At 34.1% G+C, this 15,289-nt stretch overlaps 1 protein-coding gene across 1 annotated transcript in view; it reads left to right on the top strand.

Moving 5' to 3' along the window:
- Nucleotides 1–15,289, top strand: part of LOC108969253 (maternal protein pumilio) — a 100,900-nt gene that overhangs the window by 34,574 nt on the left and 51,037 nt on the right. The window contains exon 3 of the mRNA XM_018933855.1: nt 3,129–3,170. Coding sequence (XP_018789400.1) covers nt 3,129–3,170 — 42 coding nt within the window. The remainder of the gene's footprint in view (nt 1–3,128; nt 3,171–15,289) is intronic.

Here is a 15,289-nt window from a genome sequence, read left to right as displayed (position 1 = left end):
TTATCTTCGTAAAAATTTGGTTTTGTGTATCCTGTAAAGACGATTTGGCTACATTTTTTGATATAGTCGCAGGATATATGCATTTTTGGCGTATTGAGAACGCAGCTGCTTCTATACTCAACTGTCTTACAACCATTCAAATACACATAAATAAGTATGTAAGCTTAAATATTTGCGTAGACATTACTAAGCTGCCTCTGTTACGTTTGCAACCTCCACGTTCACGTTATGTTTTGCTCACAACAAAGAAAATGTCATTTGTGTGCCTCACCCCATAACTTCGTTTACTTGTGTTTGTTTACACGTTTTTTTGCAATAATCCTCTACAAAATCAACTAACTGTACTTAGGAAAAATCATTATGAAAATTACCAATATTTACTTTCCAAATGACATGCCACAAATGAATGGAAATCCCTTGACAAGTTCGCTCGATGATAAAATATGAGCACAACTGTCAAGTTGACAGCTGAAAATATTGCGCAATAAAAAACTTTCTTGCATACGCACACACCCACTGTGACGTGGGTGTGATTGCGTCGCATAAGGGTTGGCCGCATTTTGTATAGCAGCTGGCATACACACTTCTCTTTTACAACAAATACTTTTCTTCTACCACGCCACCACTGTTTGGCGCTGTCATCGATTCGAGCGTTTGACGACACTTCTGTGTGCAATTTTTTTAAAAGCTTCAATATAGTCTTACAAAAGTGCGAAAAAGTTTCGATGTGAAGAAAATGAACCTGCAACGTAGAAAATAAATACAAACTGCAAATAAAAAAATGTTTTCTTATTTACAAAAAATTTTCAGCACCAAAGCCCAAACGCCAAATCTGCCGCTGGGACATATGCTGTACATACGGCGTGAGCGATGTTTTGTCAACTAGGCGGTCGCTCCAAATTCTGAAGTAGAATTGCTGGCACTAACCTATTTCTTAAACTGTCACATAAGCATACAATGATTACCAATATATTGGTCTTTAGAGATTTTCAGTGAGAGCACAAGCATAAAAGCGGTAGCAAGCAGAAAGGTTAGGTTGATTGGTTAGGAGCAGGTGGCAACAGCGTACAATAGTTGATTTTGTGGATGCTGATATTTATGCTCCTGCGGCCAGTTATATAGTACATTAAATCGACTTTACAGGCTTTACCGAGGCATATTTATTTATTTTAATTTTATTTTTTTTATCTTTGTTAGCTTATAGTTTTAGCTGCTCAACAAGCGTATATTTTGCCTCACGCCTTGTACATACTTATTTTTGTCTGTCAAACGCTGTCTGTATTACCAAGCGACTTGTTGCCTGCCTTCATTGGTTTCAAGCAGTATAAATGTACTCATCCCTTGGAAAGCTCTTCTGCAGTGCCTCACTTGTATTTGTTTGTTCATTTTATGCTCCTTTTACACTGTACTGTCTCTCTGCCATTTGGTATTGGTGTCGTAGTAACGTAGAAAGTCTGCCTAAAAGTTTGTTGCTTGGTTACAAGTGGCACAATCTCCGCAAATCCGCCAACGATCCGCCAAGGTCCTTCAGAAAGTGGCAAATAAAATAAAGTGTCACTTATTATTGCTCAACCTAGCATAAGCTGTTGATTACTACAATATTAAGAACGCACGAATAACTTTGGTGCACCACTAGAGCATTGGCTCAGTAGTCAACCGACCGAGTGGCCGAGGTATCCACCGACCGACCGACCGACCGACTATTGGACAATGTAGTAACTTAAGCCCCTGCATATAAATGCGCTTAGTGGAGATACTCACTCACTCGCTAGGTGTTAGTGAGAGTGTTATGCAACGAAAGGGTTTAAAAATGAAATAAGAAATAAGTGTATTACGAAAGGCTGTTGTGTGGGGATCAACACTAAGGGATGCCATATTCATATGTACATCATGTGTGTATGCCTATGTTGCCACTACCTTCGTCTTTGTAGGAAGAAAGCTGTGTGCATGTATGTAGCCATGAAAATGTCAGCAACTATAATGGCAATAAACAGTATTTGTTGCTGCTCGGCCCTCATGTTATATTTTGTTGCAGCTGCTGGGAATCACATAACCGCACACAGTGCACCGTGCTTTGGTGTATACCACCCTTGCCACACTTTTTTGTTTTGCTTTCTCTCTGGTTTTTGTTTTTGTTTTTTTCTTTTATTTTTGTTTTCCATTTCTAATTCCTGCCACTTCTGATGCTCTTTAGTGTGCCAAAACTTTTGCTACTTTTTCTTATATAGTTCCGTAAATATATATATGTTTTTCTTTCAACAACGAACACTCGCTTTCAGGCGCCTTCGTGCAGCTTTTACACTCGCACACACATTTTAAACCTTTCATAATTTTCCGACACATGTCAATGGTGGAAAGTAGTAACTTTAGCACTTCACCACAAGGTCACACGGTCCGACAGGCGTGTATGCATGTATGTAGGTTGGTCAGAGCGTAGTAAATAAATAATATAATGAAAGTTAGTTACTGAAAAGACGCCGAGCAAATAAGAAGTGGAAACTTAAAGAACAAAAAGGACTTGAGTTTTGAGAGCGTATGTCGCACAAAGCGCCTACATATGTGCAGCGAAACTTGACATGAAATTCAATGAAGTCACTTTCGCCAGCTACTCACGTTACCGCTAGTCACTGGCACACTTCCTCAAGTGCCTGCGCTCCTAACGCGCGTTGTTTCATTGCTTTCTTCTGTGATTTTTTGAGTGGTCATTTCTTTATGAATGCACCGATGTCTCATGTTTTGCGGATTTGTCGCTCTTTTGAAGCGACTTTACTTTGGTTCTCACTTATATTTTGTAATTAGCATATTGAGATATTTTTTATTAAAAGTTTTTGATATTAATACTAAAAAAAAAATTTTGATTTAAGTAAATTTTTTCAGCAGCTTATCTCAACGGCGATTCAAAACATTTAGCATAAGAAAGATAGTAAATCATTTCGTACCAAAAAAAATGTCTTTTGTAATCTAGAAGGTGTTTGTATGAGGTGTTACCTAAGCAACATCGTACGTTCTCATTTTATAAAAAAAAAATTATATATATATATATGAATAATTAATAAATTACTTGAAAATATATTTTTGAGATGAGACATGAGGCACTAATTTTCTTTTATATTTTCTATTTTTTTCAGGTAAGTGATGACGTGCTAACGCTAGCTTTGAATCAGAATCAAGTAAGAAATTTTTTGTTTTTTATTATTTTATTTTTATTACAATACAATTGTCAAAAGTCTTGATATGAAAACTTACGATATCTATAAAGGCGTACACGCATCTCGTGACTCAATTAGTATTTATACGTATTCCGGCAAAACCATGAGTCCTTTAGAAAAAAATTAAATGGTAAAATTGTAGGTAGTGAAAAGATCCATAAATGACGTATACGCAACTCTTTCCCATAACCTCAAAACAAATACAAAAAAATACTACTTTACCAACAAAAATTCTACGACAAAATAACTCTTTTTCTTTTCCAATGTCCTTCATGCTCCTATAATTATTATTATTTTTTTTTATATATAAATGCTATATGCTATATAGTACTCAAATATCGGCGGTTCTAAAAGCACAAAAATAATTTGTATATTATTTAAATATTTGAGCTACTCAAGAATACTATATATACTAGATAGCCACTGCCAACTGCTCATTTTTGCATTATTTGGTACGAGAGGGCGTATACGTAACATATTTGTGAGAAAAATTTCGTGAGCATTAATTGGAGTAAACTTTGAAGAGATATTAGTTCAATTATATATTATATTGCATATCAATTATATACTCGAAAAGCTAAATCAATAAAATCTTCATTTTTGTTATTAAATTTTGTAAAAATTTTCACCTTTATAACAACATTGTTGTAATTAAATTAATTTAACAAAAAAGAAAACACCTATAGACTGTAATGTACTGAAATGAAGGCTTGAAGCGCTGTTGTTAGTTGTACGATTTAATTAAAATCCATTAAATGTTGTGTCAACTAACCGTAAATTAAACACTTAAGTTTTTGTGCTACGCTTGAAACCACTAATGGAAGGTAAACTCAAAATAAATGGAAATATGCATGTGAGTGTATATGTATGTACTTTAATTGGTGGTTGCCGAAAATTAAGTAATATTGCAAATAAATTGAAACTTTATTATTATGTTGTGTTTGATTTGATGGAATTTGTATACATTTGATGGACATGTGTAATTATGTCCTTTAAATTTATGCACAACAATGTCCACTGCCTTTACGTTGTACGTAAAACAGAAACAAATGACATACCGACATTCATTAATTCTATTAATACTGCCAGCGTTATGCGAATTGTTATAAATAAACCAGACTATTCATTAGTTCATCAGACTGCTTGCGTGAAAATCATCACAAAAATCTATTATTTAGAATTTAGAATTTACTATGATTAAAAATTAAAGAAACATGTGTGTGTGTGTGTGTGTGTGTATATATATATCGAATTGTTTAATTACTTATTAACTATGCGCATAGTGCCGGTGCAGTTGTACTTACTTGCATGCCTGCATACTCTTTGCTTTACAACGTGCTTAGCATATTTATTATTTCTAAATTTGTATGCTGGAATGAGAATAATAAAATCTAGTAATGAAAATGAAACTTGTAATAATATTGGCATATAAAGCGTTATATTAGCATTGAGTGCCACTTTTTGACATCATTTCTTAATTTGTTTTCAAACTAATCTGGCAACGTTGTCCGTCATTGCTTACAATTACATTGGGTAAAAAATACGTTCACGCTTTTAAAATCGTACAATTGCAGTATGTGTCGGGCATACATAAAAAATTTCAAAAATTTATCGAATCTTGCACACATAGCCAACTTTACTCATAGTAACACAAGTTAATGAAAATATAAAATGAGTAACTAACTACCTCCAGGCAAATCAAAATTCTTATAAAGTAGCAATTAACCACGTAATACTTATGTCAATTACAAATCTATTAATATGGATTAGTTTAACTATTATCGCTCCAAAGATTACACCAGCTAAGGCTCAGCAACTTTTTCTCACAAAAAGGTTACGTATACGCCCTAGAGCACCATATACCTATTACAATAATGAGCTGCTGGCTGTGGCTGTAGAAACTAGTATGCTTGAGTAGCTCAAATATTTATACAATATACAAATTGTTTTATTTTTTTTTTTGGATCCGCCGATAGCCTTGCTACTATAGCATATACCTGTCATACAAACTGAAGCATCAACTTTTTATACAGAAAACTTCTTCATATGACGAGGTTTTTGCACAAAATTTGGCATGTGTTATTTTCTAGGTCTATGCTACCACATCTGAATAAATTATTTAGATCAGACCACTATAGCATATAGCTGCCATACAAATTGAACGATGAAATAAATATCTTGTATGGAAAACTTTTTTATTGGAGAAGATATCTGCACGAAATTTGGCACGAGTTATTTTCGATATCAACGCCTCCATGTCCGAAGAAATTCTCTAAATCCGACCACTATAGCATATAGCTGCCATACAAACTGAACGTTGAAATTCATATTCTTTGACGAGATATCTTCACGAATTTTGGCTTGAATTATTTTCCGAAACAATATTACGATATCTCAAGAAATTCTTTAGATTGGACCAATATCGCACATAGCTGCCATACAAAAAAGTTATCAATCAAAAATAAATTCTTGTATGAACTACTTGTTTTTTGTGGAAAGCAAAGAAGCTAACATACTTCTTTGCAGCTTAAACATTATTTGTATCAATATCTGTTTGGCCATTAAAATAAAATACAATATTTTATAAATGAAAAACATAATGATAAACGAAAGCCCAACGCTAAAAGCAATGCAAATCAAATTTGAAAAAATCAAATTCAAAACCAGCGATACAAAATTGCAGTCCGCCATTGTAATTTCCCATGGTGGTGACAAACTCACGCGCTTAATGCATAATGTGTGTTTACTTTTGACAGCAGCAGCAACATGAGCGCGCCAAATAGAAACCGTCATTTCAGCTGCTGCAACCAAAACTCTTAGTAAACGAAGGACTCAGCGACTCCTAGCCACATGCAGATTATTGTTATTGTTTTTAGTATGCATTGCCAATAATGTAGCGCTTTCGTTTGTGCAACAGAATTCTGAAATGTGCTTCATATCGGCTGCGGTTGCATGATTATGCGGCAACATCTGACACATTCACAGTTCATTATACTTCAATTCTAATATGAAGGCATTCGTGGCGATGTATCGTGTTGCTGCTAAAAAGTGTTGTCGTCCGCTGTTTAACAGTGCTGGTAGTGTGTTATACAGCTGTATGTTTCTAAACAGATAGTGATTTGTATGACAGGCCGCGCAGTTGTGCCACTGAAATAAACAAATTTGAGCGACGCTGAGGTAACTGTCAATGCTCAGACTTTTTGACACTTGATATGGCATGGGATTTGAAAGTTTGAGCCTTTGATTACGTGCTCATGATATCAGCGATTTTTCACTGAATGCACACATCTGCATGTATGCACACATATACAATCATATTTATGCATAACTAAACGCAAAGTACTTTTTACTAAAATATTTCCAAAACTTAATAACAATATATATATATATATATGTATGTATAAAAAATTCAGCTCACTTCTCAACCGCCTGGTGAATATTAAACATGCTTTGTAGGCTATATTGTCGAAGAAGTATTTCTGTAAACTCCTCCATTCGCGTTGATAATTTACATATTCTGTGCGATAAATTTTGCGAGCACTGCGATTCGTAGTGAAAAGCAGAACAACAAAATATGCAACCGCCATATGTCGCTCTTCTCGCCCTTTTGCGCCAGTTCGTTGTGCGTGAAGAGAGCTGTTGCCTCTGATGCTTGATGAGATTGTATTGGATGACAAGCGAGGACAATGAAGTATTAATGGCTAGCACAGATGGTGATAATTTCAAGCGTTGACATTGAAGTGTTGACGACCAAAGGACCAAATGAAACGAGCTGTTGCGCTGCTAAGCTAAGCTAAGGGCTCATCAATTAGAAGGGGTACGGCTGGACTTTTTCCCATTGCAAAATGTTTTTGTTTTGTTTTATGTTCCTTGCTGGGGGAATACTACACAAAATGTATCGTAGATAAAAATAAAAACAGAAAAAACAGAAAAACGTCAGCTTGTATGACAGCTATATGTTATATTGATCGCATCTGCGCCATTTCTACGGATATTATAGCGATGGCTCGGATTGTAATCTTTGCCAAATTTCGTGTCGATCTCTCGTAAAATGGCAAAGTTTGTCATATAAGAACTTAATTTTTATTGGTCGGTACGTATGGCAGCTATATGCTATAATAGTCCGATCTGAAAAATTTCTTCACAGCTTATAGCTTTGCCTTGGATATTAACCTGTGTCGAATTTCGTGAAGATACTTTGTGAAATGAAAGTTTTTCTATACATGAACTTCAGTACATGTACATGTACATTCTATGTACATATATGCTATAATAGACCGATCCGAACAATTTCTCGGAAGATCGCATTATATCATTAGGCAATAATTAATTCCAAATTTCGTGAAGACATCTCGTCAAATGGAAAAGTTTTCCATAAAAAGACTTCACTCACATCGTGAATTTTGTATGGCAGCTATATGTTATATTGGTCCGATCTGAACCATTTCGGCTGATGTTATAGCGATGCCTTTGGTTTTAACCTTCACCAAATTTCGTGAAGATATCTCGTCTAATAAAAAAGTTTTCCTAACAAAGACTTGATTTTGATCGATCAGTTTGTATGGCAGCTATATGCTATAGTTATCCGATCTGAACCATTTCTGCGGAGATTGCAGAGATGCCTCGGATAATAATCCACGTAAAATATCGTGGAGATATCTCGTCAAATACAGTACTTTTTCATACAAAGACTTGATTTTAATCGATCAGTTTGTATGGCAGCTCTTTATGTTAGTCTATTTTTTTTTATAGGTTTCGAAGTTTTGAACTGTAAAAGCTTTCTCACTGCACTTTATCAAGATCTATTGCCATCAGGCTTGTTTCAGGCAACTATTTTCAATTTTTCCGCCTGACCTAAAGCACAAATACACATAATGCAGTGAAGCTACAACATTTTATTGCTACTATATCTACCGGCACTCACAGTTCTGCTGTAGTGTTGCATATTTTCCGCGCCCCATTAGCTAACGTTGCCACCATTACAGCGCCAATGAGTTGTGTCTAAATATATGTATATACATATACATATGCATATCTATGGGGTGCCTGTGTATGTGGTAAGCATATTTTCCGATTTCATGATCAGCTCATAATGTATGGTTGCCGCGTTGAAATCTGCTTTGAAAGGCTAAAATGACTGTTGATATGTGGCGGTAAGTATGCAGCAGCAACAAAAATTACAAAAAAAAAACAAAATCGTTTATTCGCATCGATTGTTCAGTTACCACAGCATTTCATGCCACATCATGGCTACATAAATTAATATGTGCAGGTGTGTGTGAGTGTGAGTGTGTGTCAACAAGCATTTCGTCATATTGGATGCAGCATGCGTACGCCTCGCTTGCGATACCACTGCGGCATATGCAAATGAGTTGTTTGCTTCGTTGGAAATTTATATGCGCACTAGGCTTATGGTCAACAACAACCCATCAGCAGCAACATCACTAGGGGCAGCAATGCAACCGTTAGCATTGGCAACTAATGCGTCCTGCTACAATGAGTGATGCTTGCACGGGCACACCAACACATCACAAGCGCTTATACATACATAAATGCACATTCAACGGCAATATGTTGCATGTGGCACACAGTTAGCCAGCTGTTGCAAAGTCTATGACTGTAGCTGCATAATCTGCGTCTCATTTGCATTATCGTATCTAACCAATTTTGTCCCGCTCTTTAAACTGCAGCTACTCTACTGGCCGACAACATCAACGCCGCCAATATATAACGCTTTTTATATATTGCTTTGAGCTTATTGTGCTTGTTGTTGCTGCTTTAGCTAGCGTATATGGCAATTTTTCATCGTGCTGATAAAATATGCAAAGTCTCTTCCCTTTCAACAAGATGCACACGGCTCACCACTACACCCATCAATTTGCCTGCTCAATTCGCCTAGTTTCATTGCATTCGATGGGCAACAGCTGAGTGTGCGCCGAAAAGTATGCTACTACATTCATTCAGGTTTGTTGGCTGCTCTGCTGTGTGGATGTGTGGTTGTGTTTGCTTGCTGTTGGCTTTGGCTTTGGTTGCAATGTTGGCGTTAGTTGGTAATTTCAAGTTGTTATTGTTGCTGTTATCGCTGATGCGATTAATGCATTTGCGTCCAACGCTCAAATATGGTTTCGTGTTTGCCTCTCTAATGGCTTGCACTAATACCTAATTTTTTATTTGACACTTATTTGGGGTGATATTTTGGTGCTTTAGCTTAATGTGAATGGCAAGTGAAGGGTGGCATTTTGAATAATTTGTATGAGCTGAAAAGAACGTAGGCGGCTGATGCGTTGCTGGTTCTACTAATATTAAATCCATCTATTTTTATTTATTATAATTTTGATGCGCCCTCATTGGCAGGCCAACTCTACAGGATCATCTAAAGTGAAAAACATACTTAAAAAGTGAAAACCCTAATTTAGAACTTGGACGAAGGTAAAAAAGACAGAAAATTTGATTTTTGGCAGACATTTTTCCAAAAAAATTAAAATTTTCGTGCAAATTTCCCGACATCTATTTTCACCAAATTATTGTAATCAGAAAGAATCCTTCGTTTAAGTCTTTAAGAACTGTATCTCAAAACTCTGTGTAAAATTTCATGAAGATCGGTTGAGTAGTTCTCGAGAAATCTTGCAACCGACTTTAAAGAACAGTTTCAAGAAAAACGCGGTTATTTACGGCGTTTTCAAGGCTGTACTTTCGAAACCATCACTCGGATCAACTTGAAAGTTTAGGACAATATTGTAGTAGAGTTTTAATACGTCTATAAAATGGTTGATTTTTTAAACCCGTAAGCCTATGGAACCCCCTAAGGCAAATGCATTATAAAAATGGTATTGAAAAAAGTTTTAACCACTATAATCGTTGCATTACCCTGTATGATAACTATAGCGTGTAATAAAATCAAATTGTATCAAAAAAAACTTTTTTCCATATATGCCTACGAACTTTTCAGCCCATCTGTTATGTCACATAAAATTATTTTTAAATTATTTTTCCTTAAATTTATTTAATGTTGCTGTTCTCAACTTTTTTTTGTTCAAATATTTGGCAAATATGTATGTTGAAGAGTAAATTTTCAGATTTCAAGCAGCAAACTACTCCAGTAAACTAGTAAAAAATATTCAAAATTAGTTGTCATTTTCATAAACAACAGGACTCTATGAGCATAAATATTTCTAGTTAAAAGCATTTGACAGACACAGTCTTTTGTGGAAAGTAAAATAAGTTATTTTCAAAGTTTCACACACTTGTCAATGCCATTAACGGATTTTGCAGAAATACTTTAAATAAGTTACTTACTGCCTACACATGCAAATATTACCATGATATGTACTGATGTACAGCAGCAGTATAATATTGAACCTTCGCTTTCAGATATAACAAATATATAACAATTATATAACCAATACATAACCATTTTATAACCAATACAAAACCATTTTATAACCAATATGTAACTATTTTATAACCAATATATAACAATTATATAACCATTTTATAACCAATACATAACCATTTTATAACCAATACGTAACCATTTTATAACCAATATATAACCAATATATAACAATTCTATAACCAATATATAACAATTATATAACCAATACATAACCATTTTATAACCAAAACTCCAATTTGTTGCAATATGCGTGACTTTTATTATATCGTTTTTCTTGCGCCTGTAAACTTGTGAAATGTGTTGTACGTTATTTAGCGTTTTTATTTGAATCCCAAAAACATAAATATGCGTTTAAACATTTCCATCCGGAATACAAAAATATATGTTTAAACGCCTCAAAGTGTGCAATGTGCCCGAATGTAAGTTGTCCATTGCAATTACACTTGACCTTTTTTCCTTGTGCAGCAACCCGCTTCTCGCCGACCCATTGTTATTGTTGTAATTTGTCATGCAAACACTTGCGCTTATTGTGTTATTGTATATAACTTTTGTTGTTGCCGCTGTTGCTATTGTTGTGCAGCATTATTTGCAATTAAAATACAACAACATTGCCAGCAGCAACAGCAACAGCTGCAGCAACAGCGACAATGACATGTAATTGCTTGCAACAATACACAATTACAAGTAACGGCGCGGAAGGAATGGCAATGCCAACACACACCCACACACACATTCCTGCACATACCATTACAACTGAATGCATCTATGTATTTGTTATGCTCGCATGCACTTTAATAGAATTATCATTAGAGCACATTCACGTCCGTTCCTTTGTATTTAATATGCAGACAAGCGCTCACACACAAACACACACACGGCACACACTATACAGTGCCCTCCTTTCTACTTTCAGGTACACCATATACTTGTCAAAATGTCAAACTACTCCAGTTGTGTGATCTGCTGCTCTCGTGCATATTGAAATTTATCTGCGTGTATCAGCCCGCTTCAGGTCAAAGGTGACAGTCGCATTGGGAGCGTTAATTGCTCTATTCGTTGCTAATTGTCTGCTTGCTTTTGTTATTTTTGTAATTACCGCTGTGCATATTTGAATTTGGCTATACCATTTGGCTTTAGATTCGGGTCAGTACATAGGCCCGTTATGCCTAATTGGCCAACAAAAACAACAAGAGCATATGCAATTGCATGGAGATATAATCAATTTCACATGTGAACAAATAATTTTGTTCGTGTGTGTGTGTGAACAAATGAATTGACCAGCACGCAGGTTGGAAAATATGACAGAAAGTAGAATTTTTGCTGCCGGGAACGTCAGAAATGTGTAGCCGAGAAATAGTTGTTTATAGTTTTTATTCAAATTAATGAAAATGAAGGCGCTTAAGGTACAATAATTTTCAACATACTAATTTCATACATATATCGGTTTGACAAATTTCAACATTCTAATTTAATAATAGGTTGTCAAAAAAGTCTTGCGGTATTTTTTATTTTTTATTATTTTTATTTTATAACGGTTTGATGACTCTTGACCGATGCTACGGCTGCTACTATGCCAGTCTCTTTCGACCAATTCAGCGATTTTATCGCAATTTTCGACGACAGGCTTTCCGGAGCGTGGCGCATCTTCGAGCACATCTACACCAGAACGAAAACGTTCAAGCCATCGTTGTGCGGTGGAAATGGAAACTATATCGGGTCCATAAACTGCACAAATTCTATTGGCGGCTTGAGCTGCATTTTTGCCTTTATCGTAGTAGTACTGTAAAATAGGCCGTATTTTCTCTTTATTTTGCTCCATGTTTGCGACGCTATAACTCACGAACGACTCAAAAGAAACGACAATCAATCAAACACGTGTTAGCGCGTGAAATGAGCTTTCCAAAAAGGTTTAGCATGACCCGATGCGACGAATAAAACTAGAACTACGTGCTCTCAGCGCCAACTAGCGAAAATACCGCAATCGATAATATTATATATCGATTCGAAAAATTCCAAAAAAAAAAAATCTTAGCTAAAAACTTCCCATTTTTAATTCGAATTATTTTGGCATTGAAAATTCAATTCTCAAAAAACATTTTTTTTATTACTTCCGATTTTAGGTTTTTTTGTTAAAAATTAATTTTTTTTTTTTAATTTTTAATTCGGATTTTGGGATTAATCTACTAAATTTCCATAAATTAGTTAGCATTTTATCATTTTGATTTGGATTTTGAGATTAAAGAATTCAATTTCCAAGTAATAAATAATTCCGATTTTGGGGGACGAAAAAATAAATTTCCAAATTTTGATTCCAATTTTGAATTATAGAATTTAATTTTCAATTTTTAATTTTGATTTTGGGATTAAAAAAATAATTTTTATATCTTAATTTCGATTTTGGAATAAAAAAAAATCCAATATTTGATTGCGATTTTGGGATTATAGCATTTAGTTTCCAATTTTTGATTTTGATTTTGAGATTAAAAAAATAAATCTCAAACTTTTTCATACCGATTTTGGGATTAAAGAATTAAATTTCCAAATCTTAATTTCGATTTTTGTGTTAAAAATTAAGTTTTCAATTTGTGATACGGCTTTTGAGATTAAACTATTAAATTTCCAAACCTAAATTCTCATTTTAGGATTTTGATTTTGATTTTGGGATTAAATAATACAATTTCCATGTAATAATTCTAATTTTAGTATCAAAAAAAAAAAAGTTTCCAAATTTTGATTCCAATTTTGAATTATAGAATTTAATTTCCAATTCCAAAAATAAATTTCCAATTTTTATTTGGATTTTGAGACTGAGGAATTAAATTTCTAAATCTTCGTTTCGATTTTGGGATTAAGCAAATAAATCTCTCATTTTTAATTCGCATTATTTTGGGATTAAAAATTGGATTCACAAAATTTTGGAAATGAAAATTTAATTTGAATTTAATTTTCAATTTTAATTTCCGATTACAAGTTGCAAATTGCAACAATAATTACCATAATCCTGGCACGCACACAAATGTATACGTATACCTTGCCATGACCTTACTTGAACACCAAATAAATAAGTATGTACATATTTACATATAGGTAAACAAAGTGGTGTGTTGTTATTTCCATTTTAATAAATAAATAAATACAAATTAAAATAATCGAATTGGAATTTGAATTTAATTACAACAAATACACAATCATTTACAGCAGTGCTTTCGACATATAAACCGCACGCGTAAATGTTAAATGGGTAGTGCGTATGTTGTGCACGTTTTGATATATGAATGGTTGTTTTTGTGTTTAAATTTTCTAAATATTTGTTTGTGGAGACGCCTCCACTTTTTGTTTGTCACAACTATTGTTTGAGTTTATTTTCACATTTAATTCTTTCCACGCGGTTTTGTGGCATGTCGCGCTGATAAATTTTAATTATTTACATTTGCATTTTAAACTCGTAACTGCGAGTTGTTTTCAGTTATAAATAATGATTATAAAATTGGTTTATTTTCTTTTTTTAATTAAGAATACATTAGTGATTGGTTTCATAGCCTGAAGTGACTGGCGTTTGCTGTTGAAATGTGAATTGTGAATTCATTTGTGTCAGAGCGCACTCTTCAGCTGGAAAATGTGGGGTGTTAATTTAGTGAAATCTTATAGTTTAGCATTTAAAAAAATTATAACTAAAATATTCTGTAATTTACCACTAATTGGCATAGATTATATGTCGCTTGCTCTGCTATGATAGGCAAGAAAATGAAAATGAAATAATAATAAAAAAAAATTGAAGTAAAAAATAAATAAAAAATTAAAGTAAAAAAATAAAATAAAATAGAAAAAATTTAAAAAAGGATACAAATCACTAATTACTTTGATGCTTGGAATTTAGTTAACTATGAAAATAAATTTCCAGATTTATGCCTATATTCTTCCTACCCTGGCATAGGAACAGAATATTATTTTTTTTACCAGACTGATCTTTAGTATTCATGAAACCATTTTCGGCATCTTCACACACTTATTATGTTTACTGATGCATATTTTCCCACAACTGAACATTTTTTATGTATGTATATGTACATACATACATACATTATATCACGATCTAGAACATGCCACTCGTAATAGTGACTTTTCACCCTACACTCAAAGCAAATATTAACAGTTTTCCTCTGTTTTGCTTTACATAAACAGCTTCTTTTTTCCTGAATCCTTTCCTTTTCCCATTTTAGAATTTCTCCTTTTAGTTAAAATCAGCAATCACTTACCGCTTTTCCGTGAAACATTCCACTTCGACCTTCCTTTGTTTTCGCTCTCTACTCGCTTACACTCTCAGAAAAAATGCCAGTGTGGTCCTTGCATATTTATAAATCTGTAAATTATGCAACTTTAAAGTCAGGGAAGAGTGAGCATGGCAGTCTCGCGACTGCTTTCGCTTTTCCTGCATTTTTCTAGTTTTTGCCGTTCATCTCTCGCTATTTGTAAATTGGCTATGCAAGCGCTGACTTTTCTGCTAACCGTTGCATAACGTTACCTTTGTTGTTGTTAAATTTTCTTTAACCCATTATGTTTTTGTGCGTTAGCTGCCGATACCATACCTTTTTCATATAAATTCGTTTGATTATTCTGCTTCTACTAACTTAATGTATGCCTTTGATCTATAAATGCGGTGAAAAAAAATATACAAAAAATTTTT

Source organism: Bactrocera latifrons, unplaced genomic scaffold, assembly GCF_001853355.1.
Source record: "Bactrocera latifrons isolate USDA-ARS-PBARC rearing strain unplaced genomic scaffold, ASM185335v1 scaffold_246, whole genome shotgun sequence".
Classification (NCBI taxonomy): domain Eukaryota; kingdom Metazoa; phylum Arthropoda; class Insecta; order Diptera; family Tephritidae; genus Bactrocera; species Bactrocera latifrons.
Note: the sequence above shows the minus strand (reverse complement) of the source record. Positions and strands in the feature narration are given on the sequence as shown.